This window comes from Rhinatrema bivittatum, chromosome 19 (genome assembly GCF_901001135.1).
Source record: "Rhinatrema bivittatum chromosome 19, aRhiBiv1.1, whole genome shotgun sequence".
Classification (NCBI taxonomy): Eukaryota; Metazoa; Chordata; class Amphibia; order Gymnophiona; family Rhinatrematidae; genus Rhinatrema; species Rhinatrema bivittatum.
Window position 1 is genome coordinate 22,338,933 of NC_042633.1, and position 26,291 is coordinate 22,365,223.

General features: G+C 47.4%; 1 protein-coding gene across 1 annotated transcript in view; it reads right to left on the minus strand.

Annotated features, from left to right (window-relative positions):
- Positions 1 to 1,830: 1,830 nt before the first annotated feature.
- Positions 1,831 to 26,291, minus strand: part of LOC115081040 (galactoside 2-alpha-L-fucosyltransferase 2-like) — a 44,032-nt gene continuing 19,571 nt past the window's right edge. The window contains exon 3 of the mRNA XM_029585552.1: positions 1,831 to 3,715. Within this exon, the coding sequence (XP_029441412.1) occupies positions 2,643 to 3,686 (1,044 nt within the window). The 5' untranslated portion in view covers positions 3,687 to 3,715 and the 3' untranslated portion in view covers positions 1,831 to 2,642. The remainder of the gene's footprint in view (positions 3,716 to 26,291) is intronic.

Below are 26,291 nucleotides of genomic sequence, written 5' to 3' on the forward strand. Positions count from 1 at the left end.
CAAGCTGGGTAGGGCAAGACACTTTCTGAAAGTTTACTTGTCCTTTAGCTAGAAAATGATCCCACAGCACTTATATCCCAATTTGAAACAGATTATATGACAGCTATACAATTAGAGGGATACTGGGAATTTTTTTTTTGTGTGTGGGTTTTTTGAATCTTACAACAATCTAATATCAAGAAACCAAACAGATTAGTATACAATATAATCAAGAAACCAAACAGATTAGTATAGAATACTGGAATAGAAAGGGATTTGAAATCACAGAGCAGTTTTCTACACAGAAGCAAACCAATATCAAGGAACCACAGATTAATATACAATACTAGAATAATATACAATACAATATACAATATATAATATAATATACAATATACAATGATTCATGAGTGACCCATTCAAGTCTATGCATTCCTGAGATCTGAGGTACCTAATCCGGAAGGTTCTCTTCCTTGTGATGGTCACTTCGGCTCGCAGTTAGTGAGCTTCAGGCATTGGTGACGTATCCACCCTACACAAAGTTATTTCATGATAGGGTGATCTTGCATACTCACCCTAAGTTTCTGCCTAAGGTGGTGACTGATTTTCATCTTAATCGGTCTATAATTCTGCCCACCTTTTTCCCGAGGTCTCATTCTCACCAAGGCGAACGGGCTGTACACAGTCTGGCCTGCAAGCGGGCTTTGGTTTTCTGTCTCGAACGCACTGCAGGCCACAGGCAGTCCATGCAACTCTTCATATCCTTTGACAAGAACAGAATGGGCGTCGCGGTGGGCAAGTAAACTCTGTCCAACTGGCTGGCAGATTGTTTCTCCTTCTGTTATGCGCAGGCGGACCTTCAGCTGGGAGGCCGTGTTAAGGCTTACTCAGGGAGAGCCACGGCAGCATTGGTGGCCCATTTACAAGTGGTCCCCATTGCTGAAATCTGCAGAGCCTCAATATGGAGTTCCCTATACATTTTTGCTGCTCACTGCTGCTTGGACAAGGATAGTTGACATGGCAGTAACTTCGACCAATCTATCCTTCATAACCTCTTCCAGGCTTAAAAACCCAACTCTCCCTGTCTAAGGCCCATTGTTGTGTCATGCTGTCTCCCCATGTTATCAACAGCACTGCAGTTATTTGTTGTGCCCGTTGGCACCTGGTACAGTGCCTGTTGGTCAAGAGCCTTACCGGGAGCAACCTGTAGCTTGGTATTCACCCATCTGTGAGGACTACCATCCTGCTTGTTGTAGTAGAAAGCAGTGAGGCTTACCTGTAATAGGTGTTCTCCTAGGACAGCAGGATGGTAGTCCTCAGAAAACCCACCCACCACCCCGCGGAGTTGGATCCTCTTGCGTTTTGTTAATTTATTTTTTCGCTCGTCAATTCTATATTACAAGACTGAAGAGGGACCTCGCATGGATGAATGGATAGTGCCGGGCTTCATCTGATGTCATCACCCATCTGTGAGGACTAACATCCTGCTGTCCTAGGAGAACACCTGTTACAGGTAAGCAACTCTGCTTTCTGCTGTAAACTACTGTATTACTATATCAGAGACTTTAAACTTCCTAAGGAGTCTGAGGAGCTCTCCAGTGTATTATCAGCAATGCAAGATGCAATGGCAAGTCCCCCCTAATGGTATTTTTGATCTGATCCCAATTTTACTCAAATTCTTTAACTATTTATGGGATTACCTTGCTTGTAGCAAACAAAGCAGAGTAGGACAGGGCAAGAACGCTAAATAATGTACTGCATCAATAATAATTATATAAAACCATAAATATATTAAAAATAATACAAATGATAAAAAGGGAAACAATAAAGGTGTAAATAAAGGAGATCTTTATTACGGAAATTATGTTTAAAATAGCATATATTAAGAAATTAAGAAAGCTGTATTAGAAGAAGCTCGACATGGCCATGTCTGTATTCTCAAAAGTGGAACAACACAACACAATGATAGAAATAGCCTTATGGTACCTTGTGTGTACCTGAGCCAAAGACAAAAACACAGCCTGTGCTCCAAAGAAAATGGGAGGATCTTGTCCAGATACCTAGGGGTATCTGGACAAGATCTTCTTTGCTGCTGTTTCTCACCTGGGAATACACTTATTCTTCAGCACTGTATTGCTAAATTTATAGAGAATCCATGCCACCTTCTTGAAAAAATTTCACCGGAGCTCCTTAGGGATTTGCCCATCATAAAGACAGCAGATATAGACCATCATTATCCTCAACCTATTGAGGAAAGGATGCTCCATGCCTGACTTATCTGGCTAAGCTAAGCTCATTTTTCAGGCACAACCTAGTTGGTTAGACATAGGCCTGCAATATCTGCAATTGGGATAGCAAGTTAGGTCTTGTCCCCCAGGATTGCCGCCAGAGCCATCCATCTTTTCAACAGCTAAGTCTAGCCAGCTAGTAGAACTAGGACAGCTAATTTTAACTGCTCTGCAGGGTGAAATTTTCACCCTGCAGGATCTAGCTGACTGTCTCCTTAGATAATTGGCTAGGTCCCAAGGAAAATAAGTCACCACTCACGGCAAGGGCAATGATATTGGGCCTCTGTAAATGTCCCAGTCCAGTTCCTAATACCATTCGTCCATAGGGCAGAGGAACTGCTCATGGTTGATGCGGAGACTTTCCACAACAGGTGATCATTTTTTCCTCTGTTTGAGAGATGATAGGTCAGCAGGGATCCCAATCCACTCTGGTAGGAAGGCAGCATCGTAATGGAAGACCTTCATAAACGGAGAGTCAGGGAGAGTAAAGTTGGTGAGGTAAACAGTCTCCCCTCTAGCCAGGTAGCCCGCCCAATAGCCAAAGGTGCCAATGGTCATGATGGTGTGATTGCAGTGGGCAAGAAGGGCAAAGTCCTTCCCAGGTGAGGACTCCATTCCATCCCCAGAGAAATAGACATCTCCTTTGGAGGTGTCAATATTCTCCTTACACCACTGCATTCCATTGCTTGTCACCACAAAGACGGGCTCCTGATACTTACTACGGAAATAGCCCATTGCCTTCTCCAAGTAGGCCTTGTCTGCCACCACTCCTTTCCACGTGTTAGGCATGATATAGACATAGTCCCCTCTTCGCACATGGACTCCGATGAAGGTGGCATTCCTCCTGCTCCCTTTCATTTTCTCTAAATTCTTGTTGGCCTCGTCCCTGATGAAGTCATGGAAGGTGAACTCCCGGAGGATTTCCTCTCGGATGTGGTGGTAGAAAGTCCATGAGCAGGGGTAGCCGGTGAGCATCACGTATTTCCCTTCAATGTGTTCGTACTCTTTTGACATCCAGTCATGCAGCCGATATTTCCTCCAGGGCACATGATAGACCACATTCTTGTGCATGACTGGCAAGGTAATCTTGAAGATAGAAGCCAGCCAGTCATGCATCTCTGGCACAATGTATGCCGTGTGGTCATTGAGCTTCGCCAACGCATACAGAGTAGCATATTCACCCATCTGGTTGCCCAGGCGGCCAATTGAATTCACAGTCCACATACCCATGTTCTGGATAGTTTGTATATGAAAGTCATGGGATTCCATGGAAGGAGAGGTGAGCTGCAAACTTCTGTATAGCAAGAGGGTCAACCTGTCACTTAGGTGGAAGAACAGAGACATGCTGAAGGTTCCAAGGAGAATAGTGATGACAAAGTAGCTCTCTTTGTATCCACTGGATGCTTTAAATTCCATCATCTTATTCCTGCTCCAAGACTGTAGAAGACCTAGCAGAGCAAAGGAAGAGGAGAGTATCATTCTATACAGTATCTGTTTCAGCACAGCACAGATTAGTTTCTATGAGAAGGAATCACCCCTGTGACAAAAGAATAAAGGTTTATGGAATTACAGGAGAAAAAGGGAGCCAGGGTAATTGGTAAAAATAGTTCCTAGCAATCCCCATGGCCATTGGTCAACTTCCCATCCTCAAGCCCCCACTCTCGTCTTCCAGCGCCACAGCGTGTAACCTAGGCTCAGCAGTCAGCCAAGCCACAGAAAGCTAACTTTCCAGGAAGCACACGCCCGCACGCATAAGTAGATCCCCCGCAAAAAAAAAAAATACCTGTTTGGGTGAAAGAGTATGTGTGTATGATTGAGATCCTTTGTGTGTGAGAGAAATCATGTGTATGTATGATTAAGAGCCTGTGTGTATAAGTAAGAGAGAGCATGTGTGTCTGTGTGAGATTGAGAGCTGGTTTAGGTGAGGGAGCATGTGAGTATGTGATTGAGAGCCTGTGTGTAAATGAGAGAGAGAGAGCATGTTTGTAAGCATGTGAATGAGAGTCTGTGTGTGAGAGAAAAAGACAGCATGTATGTGTGTGATTGAAAGCCTGTGTGTGTAAGCGTGAAAAGATAGACAGCATGTGTGTAAATGTGTAATTAAGAGCCTATATAAGTGAGAGAAAAAGCATGTGTATATGTGAGTGACTGAGAGCATGTGTGCATAGGTATGTAATTGAGAGTCTGTGTGAGAGAAAAAGACAGCGTGTATGTGTGTGATTGAAAGCCTGTGTGTGTAAGCGTGAAAAGATAGAAAGCATGTGTGTAAATGTGTAATTAAGAGCCTATATAAGTGAGAGAAAGCAAATGTTGCTTACCTGATGTAACAGGTGTTCTCACAGGACAGCAGGATGTTAGTCCTCACAAATGGGTGACATCGAGGATGGAGCCCACCACGGAAAACTTCTGTCAAAGTTTAAACAGAACTTTGACTGGCCCCTACTGGGCATGCCCAGCAAGGCACTGACCCTGCAGCCAGCAGGGGTCTCCCTTCAGTCTGATTTTCAAAGCTACAGGCAGTGCCTAGAAAGTAAAAATAAAACGAACCCAACACCGCGGGGAGGCGGGCGGGTTTCGTGAGGACTAACATCCTGCTGTCCTGTGAGAACACCTGTTACATCAGGTAAGCAACATTTGCTTTCTCACAGGACAAGCAGGATGGTTGTCCTCACAAATGGGTGAGTACCGAGCTGAGGATGTCCCGACTTGCACCAAATGTACCCAACGGTGTGCAGCAGGCACAATAAGTGAGGAGAAATTTGGGAAAGGGCATCCGCACCCTACCGGGTAGGTGGAAGGGTGTTGGTACATCAGGTTGGAAAAAGGTTACGCAAGACAGATTGGCCGAAGATGGAGTCCTGTCTTCCAGCCTTGTCCAAACAATAATGGGCTGCAAAGGTATGGAGAGAACTCCAGGTTGCAGCTTTGCAGATGTCAGGAAGCGGCACCGATCGAAGGTGTGCCACTGACGTCGCCATGGCCCTCACAGAGTGTGCTTTAACACGGTCTTGAAAAGGAATGCCAGCTTGCTGATAGCAAAAAGAAATGCAGTCCGCCAACCAGGAGGAAAGAGCCTGCTTACCCACAGGTTGTCCTAACTTGTTAGGATGGAAAGAGACGAATAATTGAGTGCTCTTCCTGTGAGAAACTGTACGGTCTAGGTAAAAAGCTAGAGCCCGTTTACAGTCTAGGGTATGCAGGGTCTGCTCTCCAGAGTTGGAGTGGGGCCTGGGAAAAAAGATAGGTAGTATGATGGATTGATTGATATGAAACTCAGAAACTACCTTAGGTAAAAATTTAGGGTGAGTGCGGAGTACCGCCCGGTCCTGCAGGAGCTTAGTGTAAGGCGGATAGGTAACTAGGGCCTGTAATTCACTAACCCTGCGAGCTGAAGTAATAGCCAAAAGGAATAACACTTTCCAAGTGAGATATTTAAAGTCACAGGAGTGCAGAGGTTCGAAAGGAGGTTTCATAAGACGACCAAGAACCAGGTTAAGGTCCCAGGATGGGGTTGGAGGACGCAAGGGCGGCTTTAGATGGAGCAAGCCCTTAAGAAAGCGTGTTACTAGGGGTTGTACTGAAATAGGATTACCCCCAATACCCTTATGGAAGGCGGCTACCGCACTGACATGCATTCTGATAGAAGAGGTTTTAAGACCTGATTCAGAGAGATGCCATAAATAGTCCAAGAATTTGGAGATTGGACAGGAAAGGGGATCAAGGGACTGAGAAGTGCACCATGATGTGTACCTTTTCCATTTGTATGAGTAAGACTTTCTTGTGGAAGGCTTTCGTGAAGCTATCAGGACCCGAGAAACGGAATCTGAAAGGTTGAAAGGCTGAAGGACTAACCTTTCAACATCCATGCCGTCAGGGACAAGGCTTGGAGGTTGGGATGGAGGAGGCATCCGTCGTTTTGAGTGAGCAGATGCGGGTCCTTTCCCAGAGGAATGTGCCTGCGGATGGAGAGATCCTGGAGTATTGGAAACCATACTTGGCGTGGCCAGTAAGGTGCTATCAGGATCATGGTTCCTCCGTCCTGGCGTAGCTTCACGAGAGTCTTTGACACAAGAGGAAGTGGAGGGAATGCATAGAGCAGACCCGTTGTCCACTTGAGGGAGAATGCATCCCTCGGCCGAGAGTGCTGGCTCCGAATGAGAGAGCAGTAATCGTCCACTTTGTGGTTCTGAGGGGACGCAAAGAGGTCTATGCGGGGAGAACCCCACTTGTGAAACAGAGAGGTCGCTACCAGAGGATCGAGTGACCACTCGTGCAGTTGGAAGACACGGCTCAGCTGGTCTGCCAATACATTGTCTACTCCCGGCAGGTAAGTGGCCCTGAGGTACATGGAGTGGGAGAGGGCTTCCGCCCAGATCTGCGCAGCTTCCTGACACAGAAGGAAGGAGCCTGTGCCTCCCTGCTTGTTTATGTACCACATGGCCACTTGGTTGTCCGTCTGGATTAAGATTATCTGATGAAAGAGATGATCTTTGAAAGTGCGGAGCGCATAGCGGATTGCTCGAAGTTCCAGGAAATTGATCTGGTGTTCGGCTTCCTCTTTGGACCATAACCCTTGGGTTTGAAAGTCGTCCACATGGGCTCCCCAACCGATGTGAGAAGCGTCGGTGGTTAGGATTACTTGCGGATCCGGTGGAAGAAAGGGTAAGCCCTGAAGGAGGTTGACCTGAGTCGTCCACCAGGTTAAGGATAGGCGCAGCGCTTGTGTGACTGTGACTATGGAGGACAGAGGCTGAAAAGCTTGAATCCATTGGTGTCGTAGAGTCCATTGTGTTACTCTCATGGCTAGTCGGGTCATGGGAGTGACTTGAACCGAGGATGCCATGTGTCCTAGGAGAATGAGGAACTGGCGAGCCGTGGCAGTGTTCTGAGACTGGACCTGGCGAGCCAGGGACATTAGGGTGTGGACCCTCTGAAGAGGAAGGTAAGCCTTTGCCTGTAAGGTGTCCAAGTCTGCCCCAATGAAGGATAAGGTTTGAGACGGGACTAAGCAAGATTTCTCGTAATTGACGAGAAACCCTAAGGAAAGAAGTGTTTGAATTGTCAATTTTAGGGAGGATTGAGCTATCTGTTGGGTGGAGGCCCTGATTAGCCAATCGTCCAGGTATGGGTAGACGTGGACACCTTCCTTCCTGAGGAATGCTGCTACCACTACGAGACATTTGGTAAAGACTCGTGGGGCAGAAGCTAGACCGAAAGGGAGGACACGGTATTGATAATGGTCGTGGCCAACTAGAAACCGCAGATATTTGCGATGGGACTGTGTGATCGCAATGTGGGTATAAGCGTCCTTGAGGTCGAGAGAGCACAGCCAATCCCCTCTTTGTAGCAGAGGGAGCAGCGCGCCTAGGGTTACCATTTTGAACTTCTCTTTTTGAAGGTATTTGTTGAGGGCTCGAAGGTCCAAAATGGGACGTAGTCCCCCCGATTTCTTTGGTATTAGGAAGTATCTGGAATAGAATCCCTTGCCTCGTTGAGAGGGAGGAACAGGTTCTATAGCATTTGATTGCAGAAGAAGGGATACTTCCTGTTGTAATTGAGCCAAATGGGTGGATAGACTCCACGCTTGAAGAGGCGGGGAGTCTGCCGGAAGAGTTATGAAGTTGAGGTGGTAACCCTGTGCGATAATTGTTAGCACCCACTGATCTGAGGTGATCTGCAACCAAGGTTGTAGAAAATGGTACAGTCGACCTCCTACAGGGATGTCCGGAAGAGGGGTTTGGCATGTGTTCCCTACAGGGGAGTCAAAGGCCAGCCGCAGGCCCAGGAGGAGGGGCTACAGTAGGCCTTTGTTTCCTAGGCTGACGCGGCTGAGGCCTAGTAGAGGATCGAGCTGGACGAGGCCTGGCCGATGGAGGGTAATAACGGCGTGGTCGAAAGAATGACTTCTTAGAGTCTTTCTTTTGCGGTTGCTTGGAGGTCAGCTCAGGTGGGACAGATGAGAGTTGTTTCAACGTCTCATGGTGGTCTTTCAACTCCGCCACAATCTGCTGAATTTGCTCTCCAAACAAATTATCGCCTAAGCAGGGTAAATCAGCAAGACGATCCTGAACCTCTGGGCGAAGGTTGGATGATTTTAACCAAGCCCAACGTCTGGCTGAGATGGCTGTGGCTGAAACTTTTGTGGAAGCATCGAATATGTCGTAGGCAGTCCTAATCTCGTGCTTCCCTGCCTCAAATCCCTTGTGAAGAAGGGCTTGAAGCTGCGGTTGGTATTGGTCTGGTAACGTGTCAGCATAGTCTTGCATCTGCTTAAGGATGGCTCTGTTGTACTGAGTCATATAAAGTTGATATGAAGCTATGCGTGAAATCAACATAGCTCCATGATAGACTTTCCGTCCAACACTATCTAGGAACTTGTTGTCCCTGGTAGGTGGGGTAGAAGAGTGTGGCTTAAGACGCTTGGCCTTCTTCTGCGCGGACTCAACCACAACAGAGCGATGATCCAGTTGAGGTTTTTGGAAACCTGGTGCTGACTGGACAAGGTAGGTGGAGTCAGCTTTTTTGTTAACTGGGGACACTGATGAAGGAGATTCCCAGTTTTTCTTGAGCAGATCCAAAAACACCTGGTGTATAGGGATGGAAGCGATGATTTTTGGAGCATCCAGAAATTGAAGGAGTTCCATCATCTGGTGTCTGTCATCAGCTTCAGATTGTAGTTGAAAAGGTACAACCTCTGACATCTCTTTCACAAAGTTAATGAAAGATAGATCCTCAGGAGGAGATCTTTTTCTACTCTCTGTAGGAGATGGAGGCGAAGGCAAATCCGTGTCAGAAGATGTATCATCATCATCACCCCAGGTATCGTAGGGATCAAGTGGGGTTTGTAACCCTGATGGACCTGGCTGAGGCTCTAAAGGCATCGATGGAAACCGAGGTGGAATCGGTGCCGTAGGTGGAACCAGAAATGGCATCGATGGCTTCGGTGCTGTCGATGGAATCGGTGCCTGGCGTGGAATGGATGGAACCGAAGGATATATCGGTGGAGATATACCAGAAGGCACCGATGGAACCACCCCGGAAGGGGGAATCCGGAACGGTGTTTCTCCTGCCGATGAAAATCCAGTCGGAGACGGTGGTGTTGTCGATGGCACTGGAATCACCGATGGAAGGGCCGTCATGAGCGCCTCCATGCGGCTCAGTAGTGGTGCTAGCGCTTGTATCAACGGCTCGGTGGTTCCCTCCTCGGTGGCGAAGCCGGTGCCGGTGTCGGTGCCGGGGGCGGCACTGGAACCGGTGCCGATGGAGGTTGCAATTTCTTCATCGCTTTCTCGATGGCCTCCTGGACCAGCCGGTCCAGTTCTGCCCGGAGACCAGGGGTAACCATACCCGGCTCGACGGGAGAGGGAGGCTGAGGCAGGGCCGGAGGGACCACCGTAACCGGTGGGATCACGGCCCCCGCACCCGGGGAGGGTGAGGGTTTCCTCGATGCCTGCGAACGAGACGTGGAGGGTGTCCGGTCTGTTCGCGGCTTCTTTGTCGGTGGCTCGGCTTGAGCAGAGGTCGATGGCTGTGGATCCTCGACAGGCCGAGATTTGTGCCGTCGATAGCGGTGCTTTTCCTTCCGATCCCCTCGCCCATCCGGGGAAGGGACGGGAGTCGACGGCCGAGAAGCGATCGATGGCGGACGGTCACCGGAGGGTTGACGATGATGGTACAACTTCGACGGTGCCGGTTCCGATAACGTCGATGCTATCGATGGCGTTGGGGTGGGTGCATGGAAGAGGAGCCCCATCTTCTCCATCCTGGCTTTGCGACCCTTGGGTGTCATTAAGGCACATTTGGTGCAAGTCAGGACATCATGCTCACTACCCAAACACATCACACAAACCCTGTGGGGGTCTGTGATGGACATAGTCCGGGTACAATCCGGACAACGGCGGAACCCCGTTGCCATGGCCTGAAGCCAAAATTTAGGCTGGGGATCGGTAAGTGCCAACAGGCCTCAAGGGCCAAATTCGACAGTAGTCGATGGAAAAAGGCAAAAAACTTACCGGGTTCCGTAAGATGACTAAAAATTTGTCAAAGGGAGACCCCTGAGGGGCAAATTTTCTTAGGAAATTAATTTCCAAATTCCTGTCAGGAACGTGGTTAGAGAGCTCCTTTCACCGCGTGGCAACTGCTGCGCGGAAAAAAGAAGACTGAAGGGAGACCCCTGCTGGCTGCAGGGTCAGTGCCTTGCTGGGCATGCCCAGTAGGGGCCAGTCAAAGTTCTGTTTAAACTTTGACAGAAGTTTTCCGTGGTGGGCTCCATCCTCGATGTCACCCATTTGTGAGGACAACCATCCTGCTTGTCCTGTGAGAAAAAGCATGTGTATATGTGAGTGACTGAGAGCATGTGTGTATAGGTGTGTAATTGAGAGCCAGTGTGAGAGAGAGAGCGCTGATATGTGACAGAGAGAGAAGAAAGTTCCAAGCAAACCACCCCTCCTCCTGCTAATTCAAAACAATCTCAGGACACCTGGGTCTTTGTGTCTGCTATTTTGAAATATTTAATTGGTTAGCAGATTTAGGAGCCTCAGCATATCTTCACAGGTTGGGCAATATACCTTCAGCACCTGTATTTTTATGCTGCCAGAGAAATTTTGAACTGTTCAAAAGCTCTTTTCAGCTGCAAGGGTTTCTTTGGGACCTGTGATAGCGCTAATACAATTTCACCGGCTCGCCGAGTTACTCTCCGCTACTATTCTCGTTACACGCGTGCTAGTGGGGAGGACTAGAACTCTGTGGCCTTGCTTTTCCATACTTCCCTGTCCAGGGGCGGATTCCTGATGACGACCGGCCCGGGGCTTCGCCGTCCAGGCCGGCCCAGGAGATACCACGTGATCTGCCGAGCGCGGCTCTGTTGCGGCCGCGCTCGGCAGATCACGTGACTAGAGCGACCGGCCCACCGGGGGATGCCCGATCCCCCGATAGGCCAATCCTCCCCTGTCCCTGTCTGTTCAGCGCTGTTTTCTCTCACTGACTTTCTCTAAACCGTGCTTAGGCACCTGCGTTACAGATACTCGGAACGGAATGCGACATTCACAACCCCCACTTGCGGCCAAGATGCACCAACCCCGGCCGGGGAGCCAGTGATGGCCTCCTTCACGGAGGAGGCCTTACAGCAGCTATCACAGAGGGTCACCGCTGCTCTGGATGGGTGCTTAATCAAGCTACAGTCCTCAATGGAAGACATTAAAACTGCAGTCGAGGGACATTCAAAGCGGCTGGACATGGCCGAAGGCACTCTCTTAGACTTAGGAGATCATCTTTCGGAATCTGAACGCCATGTGGCAGATCTGCAGACCCAGCAACGCGAATTACTAGCAAAATTGGAGGAACAAGAGGATCGTGGCAGACGAAACAACTTAAAAATTATTGGCTTGCCGGAAACAGTAAAGGACGGTGAACTAAAAAAGTTGGTAGAACAGTGGCTGCCACAACAGGTTGGGCTAACCTTGGATGATGAGCGCTTACAATGTGAAAGAGTACATCGGGTCAGACCGCAAAGGGAAGGGAATGCCCGGCCGCGGCCTGTAATGGCGCGCATCCTGAATTGGGCCCACAAGACGCAACTGTTGAGAGCATATCGACAGACAGCCACGGTAGAGTATCAGGGACATCGCCTGCTGCTGTTCAATGATTTCCCCGCTAGCACCGTGGCCCAGAGGAAGGTCCTCACCCCGGCCTGTACTGAGCTGCACAAACGTGGCATCAACTTCGCTTTAGTATACCCAGCGAAGCTGCGAGTCTATCATGCTAACAAAGTCTTTTTTTTCCACTTTAAGAAAGAAGCAGATGGCTTTCTAAAGACCTTGCCGGCGTCTGGCGGGGAATGAGCAGTGGATCTGTACTGTTCTTGGTTCTCAGTTACTCAGTTCAACTAAGTTTTGAGTTACGGAGCTGAAGCTTCTGTGTTTAGACTGTTTCTTCAGTGATCAAGCCAGATATGTAACCGGTTGAAAACCGGTCGGGATGCCAGCCTCAGGAATTGCACCGCGAGATGTAGTGCCCTGCACCCCAGTGGATTATTTTCTGTTGCGGACCGTAGAAGCCCGGAAATGATCTCGATAACAGGGATTGTACACTCTGGGTATCAGTGAAGACCTATAACCCTTCGGAGCTGGAGCAGCAGGGAACGGGCACACTTATCCTGGAGCCCGTGGGATGCACCTGTTACCTGATTACAATGGACGCTGGCGAGTTGCTTTCCTGATGGTTATCACCTCATCGGGGTACATGGGAGGAGAGGGGGGCTTGGAGGAGGGAAGCCTCACATTCCAGAGTACAAACAAGGGATGGGGCATGCCCTGAGCCTCTTGGAGCGCTGGTGTGCATGGTTTCTATGGGTGTATGGTGTGCGAATGGTATGCCTGTTGGGGGATGTGGATGCTATGTGTGAGGTAGGGGGGTTAGGTGGGGGGAGGGGGAGGACGGGAGGTCTGTTTGTAAATCCAGACCAAAAGTCAGGACCAAGCAAGTCTGGATATGGCTCTTTTTCTCTCCGGGGTCTAGGCTGGGAGGCCTTGGAGATGTTTCTTAGCTTTTCTGGGAGTCCCTGGTTGGGCCTCCTCGCAGAGTTAACTTAGACACCAAGGGTAATGGCGCACGTTAAGATTGTTTCGCTGAATGTGGATGGCATTCACTCTCCCATTCAACGGCAAAAGCTTTTCACGATGTTTAAAAGGTTGAAAGCTCAGGTGGCGTTTTTGCTGGAGACTCAGCTAGATAATGAGGAGCATGCTAAACTGAGAAGGGATTGGGTGGGACAGTGATACTATTGCTCATGCACGTTGCGTAGGAGAGGGGTTGCCATCCTCATACATAAAAATTTACCATTTCAGTTATTGCGCACATAGCAGGATGTGGAGGGAAGATACCTCATAGTAGTGGGAACTTTATACCAACAAAAAGTAGCGTTTTGTAATTTGTATGCCCCGAATATGTACTCCCAGATCCTTTTTACTACGTTGGTAAGCTTACTGGCAGCTTATTCCGACTGCACGACAGTTGTGGGTGGGGACTTTAATGTATTTGCCAATAAACAATTGGATGCCAACCCCCCAAAACCTGTTTCTGTGTTGGACCAGGATGCAGGAGTAAATTTATTATGTCGGGAACTGCGGTTATTGGACGTTTGGAGAGTTTTGCACCCGGATGACCGGGACTATACCTTTTTCTCTAATCCGCACCACACATGCTCCTGACTCGATTATTTCCTCGTCTCAGACCACTGTTTTCCTCAGGTGGCCGATGCAAGCATTGGCACCATTTCTCTCTCTGACCATGCCCCGGTGACCACGGTTCTACGCTGTGGTGGGCAAGCTAGGCCTCCGTTTTCGTGGCGCCTGCGGCCGGATCTATATTTAGATCAGCAATTCCACTTCTATCTTCAGGGCTGCTGGGAAGATTATATAGACACCAATAATCCTGCTGCTGTCACCCCTGAGACGGTATGGGAAGCGGGAAAGGCAGTCACGAGAGGGGCTTGTGTAGCGTACGTGGCCAAGCGCAACCGACAGTGTGATGCTGAAATTTTGCGGTTAACGGGGTCCTCAACGATGCCCAGCACCACCACATGCTAATGATGACGCCAGAGGCAAAGTCTCGGGTGGACAAGGCCCAGGAAGCCTTAAACTATTTACTCCATCAGCGAGCTTCTATATCTGCTCGGTATTATCAATACCAGCTTTATAAGCATGGTAACAGGGCGAGCCACCTTCTGACTCACCTAGTGAGACCGCGAGGCCAGAGGGCATCAGTGGCGGGCATACGAGACAGTCAAGGGGTCCATCAAACCTCCCCGGAAGCCACTGCGCAGCGTTTTTTGCACTCTTATAAGGCACTGTGTGGGGAGAAGTCTATGGACGTGGGGGTCGTGGATGCCCTTTTTAGTACGATTCAGTGGCCGCGGCTGACCGCCCCCCATATTGCTGCTTTGAACGGCCCTGTAACCACTCAGGAGATTTTTGCTGTGATATACCCCTTAAAGTTAAGTAAGGCTGCGGGGCAGGATGGATTGGGCTCTGAATTTGACAAAATCTTAAAAAAATCTACTGTCCTGTCCCCCTTGCAAAAGTATTATAATGCGCCGTTGACCTCCAGTCACCTATCTGAGCTCTCCAACCGTTCTGTTATTGTGGTGCTTCCCAAAGACCCTTTGGAGGTGGGTTCCTATCGCCCCATTTCTTTGTTAAACGCTGATGTCAAAATCTTAGCGGCTGTTTTGGGCGTCCCGGCTAAACAATATCCTGCCATCCCTTATTCACGGGGATCTGACAGGTTTTGTTAAGGGCCGGCAGGGAGTGCGGAATGTGCGGCGCCTCTTGGCAGCGCGAAGTTACCAGCCAGAAGCGGAGGCCCTGATCCTTGGCCTGGACGCCAAAAAGGCTTTCGATTCCCTCTCCTGGGAGTGCATGCTTTGGGCGTTACAAAGATTTGGCTTTACGGGTGACTTTTCTGCAGTGGTTACGAGTTCTGTATAGCAATCCCAGTGCCACGATCCCGTTGAATGGAACCCCTACGACTCCTTTTGCCTTGCAGGGCGAGGGTCCGTCAAGGATGCCCTCCGCCCCCCTTATTATTTGTGCTGGCATTGGAACCTTTTGCCATTCGTCTTCGTGGCGAGGGACAGTTCAGTGGGATGAGCGTGGGGGGGGGGGGGGAGGCATCCTTTAAAAACTACTGTATTTGCTGACGACATTTTGTCGTTTGTGGGGAAGCCCCGGACCAGTGCGCCTGTCATTGTTAATCTCTTTAATCAGTTTCAGACGGTAGCTGGCCTCACCATAACTTATTCTAAATCAGAAGCCTTAGCTTTAAGTGACCGGCTACCTGATACCTGGGGAGGGCCCTTTCCCTTTCACTGGGCCCCGGGGAAAATGAAATACTCAGGAGTATGGCTCCCACGGCACTTAGACTGTCTATATAATCTCAATATCGCTGCCTGGATTGCCCGCCTTCAGGCATCTCTACAAATGTGGACCCCTCTCCCATTGTCTCTTTTTGGTAGGTGTGCTTTGCTTAAAATGGCGCTCATGCCAAAGCTCCTGTATCTCCTGCATCTGGTACCATGCTGGGTGACGGTCACAGATCTCCGTCGCCTGCGCTCTAGCATCCAGCGCTTTCTATGGAAGGGGAAGCGGGCCCGCCTAGCTTACACGGTCTTGGACCGTCCCCGGGAACAGGGAGGCCTAAACATGCCAGACGTCCGGCTCTGTAATGCGGCCTGCCGGTTACGGTTCGTGGGGGAGTGGCTTACGGGGACCTATAAGCACTGTGAGCCGGGCTTATTAGCTAGCATAGTTGCTCCTGGATCTCCCCTGAGCATTATTCAGCAGCGCCCGGGTGCGCGCTGCCCTGTCAATTATCCTAAAGCGCTGTTATATGCCTGCATCCGGGCTTGGAGATGGCTCCGCAAGCTTGGAGGGCGGGCGTCGCTTCCCTTTTTGACCCCCCTGTTGGGTAATGTGGACTTCTTGCCGGGGAGGGATAGCGGCGCTGTTTTCCAGGCATGGGCGGGCAATGGGGTGCTTTTTCTGTTCCATATGTATGATCCGGAATCTCATGTGTTACTGGACCTCGCCACCTGTGCCCGCACTTTTCAATTGCCCGTGCGCCAGTTTTACGCCTGTCTGCAAGCGCGGCACTATGCGAGGTCCTTTTCGTGGTCGCTGGCGGAGCTGGTGGTTGAAATGGACTTCGCTAGTAAAGTGTTTGCTGCTGCTTTGCCTTGCCAATACTATTACCGGCTGGAAAGAGCTGGGGGCTCAAGATGCGGCCAGCTAGAAGTATGGAATGTCTGGCTGCCCGTTGGTCCTCTACTTTGGATTCTCCAACCTCTGCTCAACAGATGGCAGCGCACTTTACGGCCTTATATAAACAACTGCCTGATTCAAGTCTCAGGGAGGTACAGTTCAAAATTCTGCACGGTCTCCAGTGCGACGATGTTCGTCGGTCCCAGATGAAGCTCCCTCCCTCCCCACTATGTCTTACGTGCGGCAGGACGGAGGGCAGTTCTTAGAGGCCTTTTGGGTGTCCGTCCTGGATATTATTACTAAAAGTACGACTGTTGTTATCCGCAACAGCTCTTGACCAGCTCTTCGCCTCGTGCGCTTCCCGGGGCCAGCCCAAAAGCGAAATTTGAGAGAATGGCTGTCTTGCTGGCGTGCAGAGCCATACTGGCGGACTGGGCAGACTCGAAAGCATTGCCAACAATTGCAGCCTGGGGTTTGGCAGAATGGCCCTCCCTTCTACAGCTGGAAGGACTGGGACTTCCTAGCCGGCAAGCGGAAGAAAGATAACATCTATACTGCTTGTTGGACTGCCTGCTTTGATCTTTTCCCACAAGAGTTACAGGATGGACTTATTAAAAATGGCTACACATCTGTCTGGTCCTCCGGGTAGGATGGGGTAGGGCGGGGAGCGAGTAGAGTAGGTATGGTGGTTCTGTGTGGTCTGATTGTGGAATGATTCTGGTAGGTGGGGATGGGTTGTTGGTTACTGGGGCGGTGGAATATAGCGGGGGTGGGTAGTGAGGGGGATGGGGGTAGGTTATTCTCTTCCAAAAAAATGAATGAGGGTACATGCTGCCACGAATTCTGATGCTATGTGCTTAAAGATTCTTATGGCACGATCCACGTTTGTGTATTTTTTTTTTTAATTGCATTCATGTAATGTTTATTGGTGGACGCTGTTCCTTTGTTATTGATACAAATTATTTTGACAAAAAAAAAAAAAAAAGATGGTTCACCAAATATTTACATGGATACATAAGAACATAAGAACATAAGAAAATGCCATACTGGGTCAGACCAAGGGTCCATCAAGCCCAGCATCCTGTTTCCAACAGTGGCCAATCCAGGCCATAAGAACCTGGCAAGTACCCAAAAACTAAGTCTATTCCATGTAATCATTGCTAATGGCAGTGGCTATTCTCTAAGTGAACTTAATAGCAGGTAATGGACTTCTCCTCCAAGAACTTATCCAATCCTTTTCCAAACACAGCTATACTAACTGCACGAACCACATTCCCTGGCAACAAATTCCAGAGTTCAATTGTGCGTCGAGTAAAAAAGAACTTTCTCCGATTAGTTTTAAATGTGCCCCATGCTAACTTCATGGAGTGTCCCCCAGTCCCTCTACCATCCGAAAGAGCAAACAACCGACTCACATCCACCCGTTCTAGACCCCTCACGACTTCAAACACCTCCATCACATCCCCCCTCAGTCGTCTCCTCTCCAAGCTGAAAAGTCCCAACCTCTCTAGTCCTTCCTCATAGGGGAGCTGTTCCATTCCCCCCATCATTCTGGTAGCCCTTCTCTGTACCCTCTCCACCGCAACTACATCTCTCTTGAGATGCGGCGACCAGAACCGTACACAGTATTCAAGGTGCGGTCTCACCATGGAGCGACACAGAGGCACCATAACATTTTCCGTTTCATTCATCATTCCTTTTCTAATAATTCCCAACATTCTGTTTGCTTTCCTGACTGCTTAGAGTAAATTGTTCCCCAATGCCAAGACTTCAGAGTGCATAGCCAAAAAGGTTTTCTACGTTCCTGAGTTACTCTGGTAATATAGAAACATAGAAACATAGAAATGACGGCAGAAGAAGACCAAACGGCCCATCCAGTCTGCCCATCCAGCTTTCGCACCTTTTTTTTTCCTCTCATACTTATCTGTTACTCTTGGCTCTTAGTAACATTTTTTATTCTATGTCCCTTCCACCATTTTCTGCCCATGTAATAAAGCAGTTCTCTCAGAGGATCCAAGATGGCCACGTAAAGCAACTGCTAGACGCCAGGGGTCCAGGTTTCCTGAATAATTTTACCTTGAACTTGAGAGGTGCCGCATACAGCCAGGAAAAGACGGGCGAAGAAAAAAGCTTTCCCTGGAGCAACTCCAGAACCCGTACAGGCCGGCTCGATGGACTCCCATGCTGCTCGAGGAGGGCTGAGCTCGGCGGAGGAGCCGCAGCGGGGAAGAACTCTTGTGAGTGAGCAGAGTTTCTCCCCGGGCTCAGACGTCCCATTATCGCCGATTTTGAGGGAGCCGCCAGCGAATCCTGCGTCGCAGAGAGCCCTGGATGAGGAAGTGGTTGGCGGGCTTGCCGATGCTGCAAGCCGTGGATACAGCCAGCCAGGGATCCCGTGCCCGGGAGAAATTTGCGCCGCTGCCGCTGGGGAAAACGGCAGTGAAGACGCTGGCAACACATTGGTTATTTACTCTTTCGGATAACAGAAAGACTAGGGGGCACTCCGTGAAGTTAGCATGTGGCACATTTAAAACTAATCGGAGAAAGTTCTTTTTTACTCAACGCACAATTAAACTCTGGAATTTGTTGCCAGAGGATGTGGTTAGTGCAGTTAGTGTAGCTGGGTTAAAAAAAGGTTTGGATACGTTCTTGGAGGTGAAGTCCATTACCTGCTATTAAGTTGACTAAGAAAATAGCCACTGCTATTACTAGCAACAGTAGCATGGGATAGACTTAGTTTTTGGGTACTTGCCAGGTTCTTATGGCCTGGATTGGCCACTGTTGGAAACAGGATGCTGGGCTTGATGGACCCTTGGTCTGACCCAGCATGGCAATTTCTTATGTTCTTATGTTCATAGTGGTGGAGTTGTAGGTAAGCATAAAAATGATGAGGTGGAAGACCATAGTTCTCTCGAAGGGTCTGAAATGAGTACATGGAATTATTGTCATCCACCACATGCACGATAGCCTTAATGCCCCTCTCATACCACTATTGGAAAACTCTATTGTGTAGGCCCGGTTGGAAATCCTTGTTTCCCAAAATAGGTAAGAAGTTAGTGATCCGCTGAGGAAATTGCAATGTCCAACAAGCCCATCGCCAAGCCTCTAAGGTCGATCGAATCAATACATTATGGAGAAGATGTATAGGAAGTATTCGGGAAGTTTTATGTAATAGAAATGAGAGTTTCAGAGGTTTAATTTGAAGTTGTTATACCACCAAAGGGTTGTAATAAGTAGTTCCCATAATCCAATCAGCCGCATGATGTAACTGACAAGTCACATTATAAGTTTTTAAATTGGCTAGACCCCAACCACCATATTTTTTGGGATGGCGAAGTTTGGACAACGCGATGCAAGGTTTTTTTGCCTTGCCACAGAAATTGCCTTACCTGAGGATCCATTTCCCAGAGCTCATGGTTCGACCAATAGATAGGAAGTAACTGCATCACATATAACCATTGGGGTAGAATCATCATTTGATTCAGTGCAATCCTACCCATTAAAGTAAGTGGCAAGGTTCTCCAAAGTTGGAGTTGAACATTAGTTTTACGCAGTATGTAATTTAAAGATTGTGTTAAGGCTGGAATACGAGGTATTAAGTCTCCCAAGTATTTTATGGAGTGAGTTGCCTGAGGTATTGGGAGATCAGGTGGAATCCAAGCATGAGATTCAGGTTGGGTGAGCAGAGCTGCAGACTTCCCCAGATTTAAATTCAAGCCCGTTATTCGCCCATAGCGAGTAAATTCCTGCATTAATGCTTCCCAAGAAGATGGCAGAGTACTTAGGTGCACCAAAAGGCCATCTCTAAAGAGCGCTGGCTCACCAGGCTTCAGGGAAATACCTTTAATCTCACTTTTGGCCCGTATGTACTTCAATAGAGGTTCTAGGGTGAGAACTAAAATCAATGGAGACAGCGGGCAACCCTGTCAGGTTCCATGATGTATTCCAAAGAGCACAGATAGCACTCCATTGACCAACACAGAGGCCGTAGGATTGTAGTATAGGGCCTGTAATGTTTGATAAAAGTAACCAGTAATACCCAGAGAGTCTAACATAGCAAACATAAAGGACCAGTTAACCCGGTCGAATGCTTTTTCAGTATCAAAGCTGATCAACATTGAAGGTATCTCTTGCCAATCACATGTCTCTAACGGAGATAATATTTTCCGGACTTTCATGGATGAATTTCTCTCCCTAATAAATCCAACTTGGTCTTCGCCAATGAGAGATGGTAATAGGGCAGATAATTGATTTGCCATAATTTTTGCTAGTAATTTAACATCATAATTAAGGAGAGAATAGGTCAATAGGAGTGTGGCCGGGTAGGATCTTTATTATCCTTATGTATTACAGTGATATGTGCTGTATTGTGGTAGAAAGGAGATTCCAGATACACTATGAGATCATCCATCATCGCAGTTAAAGGCAATGAGAGTTGAGGGAAAAGTATTTTATAAAATTCAGCTGGGTAGCCATCTGGGCCTGGGGCTTTAAGCAGTTTGGCACTTTTAATATTATCGCACACTTCTTGGGCACAAACTGGGCAGTTTAACCCAGCTAATTGGGAGGGAGCTAAACAAGGTAGACCTGCCTGAGATAGATACTCTCGGAGAGACACTGGATCAACTGGGTCGGCCTGATATAGAGTTTGGTAGTACATTCGGAAAATCTCCCCCATTTCCCGATCCATGTTCTCTAGTGAGCCCGTCATGGACCTCATCGCCGTGATATGCTTTCGGCTACCCCAATTTTTAGTCATGTTCGCTAAGAGTCTCTCAGATCTAGCACCATAGTGATAGTATTTGGCCTTAAAATACATAACAGAATTCTGTGCTCTTTGGTGTAGTAACGAGTTCAATTCACATGAGACCGTGTAGAGTAGAGACTTGGTCTCTCTTGTTGGTAAGTTACGTTTGGCATCTTATTTATTTATTTTATTTATTTATTTAAAAACTTTTCTATACCGTCGTTTAGTAGTGCACCATCACAACGGTTTACATTTAGGCACGAAAAAGGTTTGATAGTTTTCTAAGTTATCCAAGTGGTGCCAATATTTTACGGTTACATTGTTAAAAAATATACTCTAATTGAAAAGTGGGTTGGAGATGCTATTTACGATTGACGTGCTAATCGTATATGTGCATACTGTATTTAAATTAATATTTAATTATGAGTAAAATAACAAAAAATAATAAAAATATAAAGACAAACAACTCTGCTTTTATGGGTGATTTTCAGCTGAATGTATTTGTTGTTTCTTCAGCGACCTTACTGTGGAATGCTTTTTTGAAGAGCCAAGTTTTTAAGCTTTTTTTGAAGAGTTTTAAATCTTTCATTAGTCTTAGCTCAAGTGGTAATGTGTTCCATAATAATGGTCCTGCTAATGATAGTGCTCTCTCTCTAACCTGGGTCAACTTTGCTGTTTTTACTGAGGGTATGGTTAGTAGTGCTTTATTGGCAGACCTGAGATTCCTTTGAGGGACATGTAATCGAAGTGCGGTGTTTAGCCAGTCGGCATTTTCGTCATTTATTAGTTTATGAATTGTGCATAGTGTTTTGAATTGTACTCTTTGTTCTATTGGGAGCCAGTGTAAGTCGGCCAGTGTTTGGGTGATATGATCTCTTCTGCCTTTCCCAGTAAGTATTCTGGCAGCCGAGTTCTGTAGTATTTGCAGTGGTCTGATTGTGGTATATGGCAATCCAAGAAAAAGTGTGTTACAGTAGTCTGTGCTAGCAAATATTAGTGCTTGTAGTACTGTATGAAAGTGTTCTTGAGTTAATAAGGGTTTTAGCCTTCTAAGGACCATTAGTTTGGCGTAGCCTTCTCTGGTTTTTATCGCTATGTGTTGCTTAAGGCTGAGTTCCGTGTCTATAATCACTCCTAGGTTTCTAGCTTTATCATTTAGCTCCACTGATTTATTATTATTAAGTTTAATGGGGTTTTGAATTCTTACAATGTTTTTTCGTTGAAGGTGTATGAATTCTGTTTTTTCTAGGTTTATTACTAGTTCCATTTGGTTTAATAGTTGTTTTATTATGTCAAGGTATAACATTGCTAGATTCAGTGTTTTCTCAATTGATTCTTCCACTGGTAGAATTAGTTGAATGTCGTCAGCATATATGAAGTGTATGATACCTAGCCCTGTAATAAGTGAATAAGCTAAAATCCCCAAATGTAAAGCTCTATAATAGTGTAAGTACACAGCGTAATCTCATTTCTCAGCAGACCTCATACAGGGCATACATATCTGATGCTAGTTAGCAATAGTACACCAGCGGTATAATCATTGGTCAATGTCCAGTATTTTTTTAAGGATTTTTCTTATGCACAAGTGAACAATAAAATAGCCCATTGGCACATCATAAGCTATATAGCATCGCAAGTTTTTGCACTTATCTTTTTCGCAGCATAACAAATGTTAGCACTTAGCTTAATGTTCTCGAGGAAATAGCAGAGACATGGACGTGAGGACATGCACAGAGTCAAGCCCGACACGGACCGCGTTTCGGCTAAAAAGCCTTCTTCAAGGGCCAGTAGTATCTACAATCCAAAAACATCTTAGGTAAACCAACCATTCAACAGACCTCATATCTATATACATTTTATGTAGCGGTGATACCAACGTGAAATTAAGAATAGCAGCATCTTCAGCGGTAATGTTTTTTCCTCTGCTCGAGGGGACGCTGTCGCGCCATTTTTCAAATGATTTGCAACCAATCAGAGTACATGCTCCGCCCAGGAAATGACGAGCATAGTTGCTAGGAGATTCATAGGAGGGAATACCATTCGATGGCCGCATTAAGGCCATCAGGATCTATGCATCGTAGTTGGAATATCCAGCGCTGTTCTCGTAGGTTGAGGAGTTTCTGAAGGTCTCCCCCTCTCATCGTGGGGAAAACCCGGTCGATGACCCGCCATTTCAGATCGGTGAATTGATGTTGATTATCGAGGCAGTGCTGTACAATGGGTGCATTGATTTTACCTGTGTTAAGGCAACTGCGGTGCTCAATTAATCGTGTTCTGATGTTCCGTTTGGTTCTACCAACGTAGATTTTATTGCATGGGCAAACAATAATGTATATGACATGAGAGGTAAGACAAGTGGAATGAAAATGAGCAACATGAATAATCCCAACATTATCAAGCCAAAAAGGACCATCCAAAGATTGTGCACACATCGAGCATTTGCCACAAGCCCAGTGGCCAAGGGGTTCATCAGAGCCGATAGGTGCATGAATATACGTCTGAGTTTGGGTCAACAAGTCCCGTAGGTTTTTGCCTCTGCTAAAAGCGATCAGAGGGAAATCTTGAAAAACTTGATGAGTCTGCACAATGTACCAATGGTCTCGTATAATCTTGACAATATCTTGTGACCTAGAAGAGTATCAAATTGTACACACCAGCGGAGGGTCCAACCGGCCTTCAGTAGGCGCCAGCAATAACCATTCACGTTGTGCGTTGGAAGCTCTTTTTAATGCTTTCTTAATGACAGCTGGAGGGTACCCGCGATGGAGCAGCCTGGATGCCAAGCCTTGGGCTTGAATGCAGAATTCTGCCTTATCAGAGCAGAGGCGGCGGAGGCGCAAAAATTGGCCAATCGGGAGGCTCTTCTTTAGACTGTAAGCATGAAAACTTGAAAAATGAAGAAGTGTGTTTCTGTCTGTGGGTTTTTTATAGAGGGACGTTGCAAAATGATCATTTTCTAATATAATTAAAATGTCCAAAAAGGAAATGTGAGAGTGATGATATTGCATGGAAAAAAGAAGATTGGGATCCAGAGTGTTTAACCACTGTAAAAAACTATTTAAATGTGCTACATCGCTATGCCAAAGAAAAAATATATCATCGATATAGCGAGTCCAATTAGAAACATATGAAAATATGGGAGCAGGGTATAATAGCTGTTCCTCAAAATTTGCCATGTACAGATTGGCTAAACTAGGGGCCATAGTGGCCCCCATTGCTGTACCATGTATCTGGTTATAGAAATGATCATTCTCCAAAAAATAGTTGTCACATAAAGCAAATTTAGCCAATGTGATCAAAAATGTAGTGGGTACCCGGTGGGGTCTAGGACGACTGTCAAGAAATTGGTCTAGAATCACAAGGGCCGCATCCTGCGGAATGCTGGTGTAAAGAGCTTTTATGTCAAGAGTCACGAGTAAACATGTATTTGTTATACGTATTGAGTCCAAACGGGATAACATCGATTTGGTGTCTTTCACAAAGGAGGCCATTTGCAGAATGAGAGGCTGCAAAAATCTGTCAACGAAGATGGACAAGGGTTCTAACAGGGACCCTATTGTATTAACAAAGGGGCGGATTTTCAGCGCCCTGCTCGCCTAAATCCGCCCAAAACCGGGCGGATTTAGGCGAGCAGGGCCCTGCGCGCCGGTAAGCCTATTTTACATAGGCCTACCGGCGCGCGCAGACCCCGGGACTCGCGTACGTCCCGGGGTTTTCGGAGGGGGGCGTGTCGGGGGCGTGTCGGGGGGCGGGCCCGGTCGACGCGGCGTTTCGGGGGCGTGTTGGCCGCGTTTTGGGGGCGGGTACGGGGCGTGGCTACGGCCCGGGGGCGTGGCCGCGCCCTCCGTACCCGCCCCCAGGTCGCGGCCCGGCGCGCAGCAGGCCCGCTGGCGCGCGGGGATTTACGTCTCCCTCCGGGAGGCGTAAATCCCCCGACAAAGGTAAGGGGGGGGTGTAGACAGGGCCGGGTGGGTGGGTTAGGTAGGGGAAGGGAGGGTAAGGTGAGGGGAGGGCAAAGGAAAGTTCCCTCCGAGGCCGCTCCGATTTCGGAGCGGCCTTGGAGGGAACGGGGGAGGCAGCGAGGCTCGGCGCGCGCAGGCTATACAAAATCGATAGCCTTGCGCGCGCCGATCCAGGATTTTAGTGGATACGCGCGGCTCCGCGCGTATCTACTAAAATCCAGCGTACTTTTGCTTGAGTCTGATGCGCAAGCAAAAGTAGGCTGATCGCGCGCCTCTTAAAATCTACCCCAATGGGTCTACCTGGAGGAATCGTCGGGTGCTTGTGTATCTTAGGAAGCATATAAATCACCGGAGATCGATAATTTTTATTGACAAGAAAAGCAGCTTCTTTTTTTGAAATGAATCCTGTGGCAAAGCCATCCTCGACGTAATCCACGCGGTCCGTGTCGGGCTTGACTCTGTGCATGTCCTCACGTCCATGTCTCTGCTATTTCCTCGAGAACATTAAGCTAAGTGCTAACATTTGTTATGCTGCGAAAAAGATAAGTGCAAAAACTTGCGATGCTATATAGCTTATGATGTGCCAATGGGCTATTTTATTGTTCACTTGTGCATAAGAAAAATCCTTAAAAAAATACTGGACATTGACCAATGATTATACCGCTGGTGTACTATTGCTAACTAGCATCAGATATGTATGCCCTGTATGAGGTCTGCTGAGAAATGAGATTACGCTGTGTACTTACACTATTATAGAGCTTTACATTTGGGGATTTTAGCTTATTCACTTATTACATGTTGGACAGCTATTCCCTTTTTTCAAACTGGGTGCCTGAGGTCTGTTGTGGTCATAATTGATACCTAGCCCTGCCAGTAGGTGGCAGAGGGGGAGCAGGTAAATGTTAAATAGAGTCGCTGAGAGTGATGATCCCTGGGGGACACCTGTTTTTAAGTCGATCTTGTCTGATATAGTGTTGTTTATCTGTACCTGATAGGATCTATTTGTGAGATATGATGTGAACCATTCAATTGTTTTCATTTGTAATCCAATTTCTTCCAGTCTTTTTAATAGTATGTTATGGTTAACTGTGTCAAATGCTGCGGACAGATCTAGTAGTATCAAGATGTAGTGTTTTCCGCTGTCAAATCCACGTAGAATGTTATCAGTTAGAGAGATTAGTAATGTTTCGGTGCTATAGTGCTTTCTGAAGCCGTGTTGTGATGGGTAGAGTATGTTATTGTTGTCTAGATGTTCTGCTAGTTGCTTTTGTACTGCTTTTTTCTATTAATTTCGCTAGCATAGGTAAGTTTGAAACTGGTCTATAGTTACTTAGGACATTTGGGTCACTGTTTCTTTTTTTCAGAATTGGTTTAATTATTGCGTTTTTCAGTGTGTCTGGCATTACTCCTTCATTGAGTGATAGATTAATTATTTTGGCTAGTGTGTAGGAGGTTATATCAGCTAGATTTTTTATGTCTGTGGTGGGAATGGTGTCAATTTTGTGTGGTGCAGGGTTCAGTTTTTTTATCATGGATTCTACTTCGGTTTGTGATACCT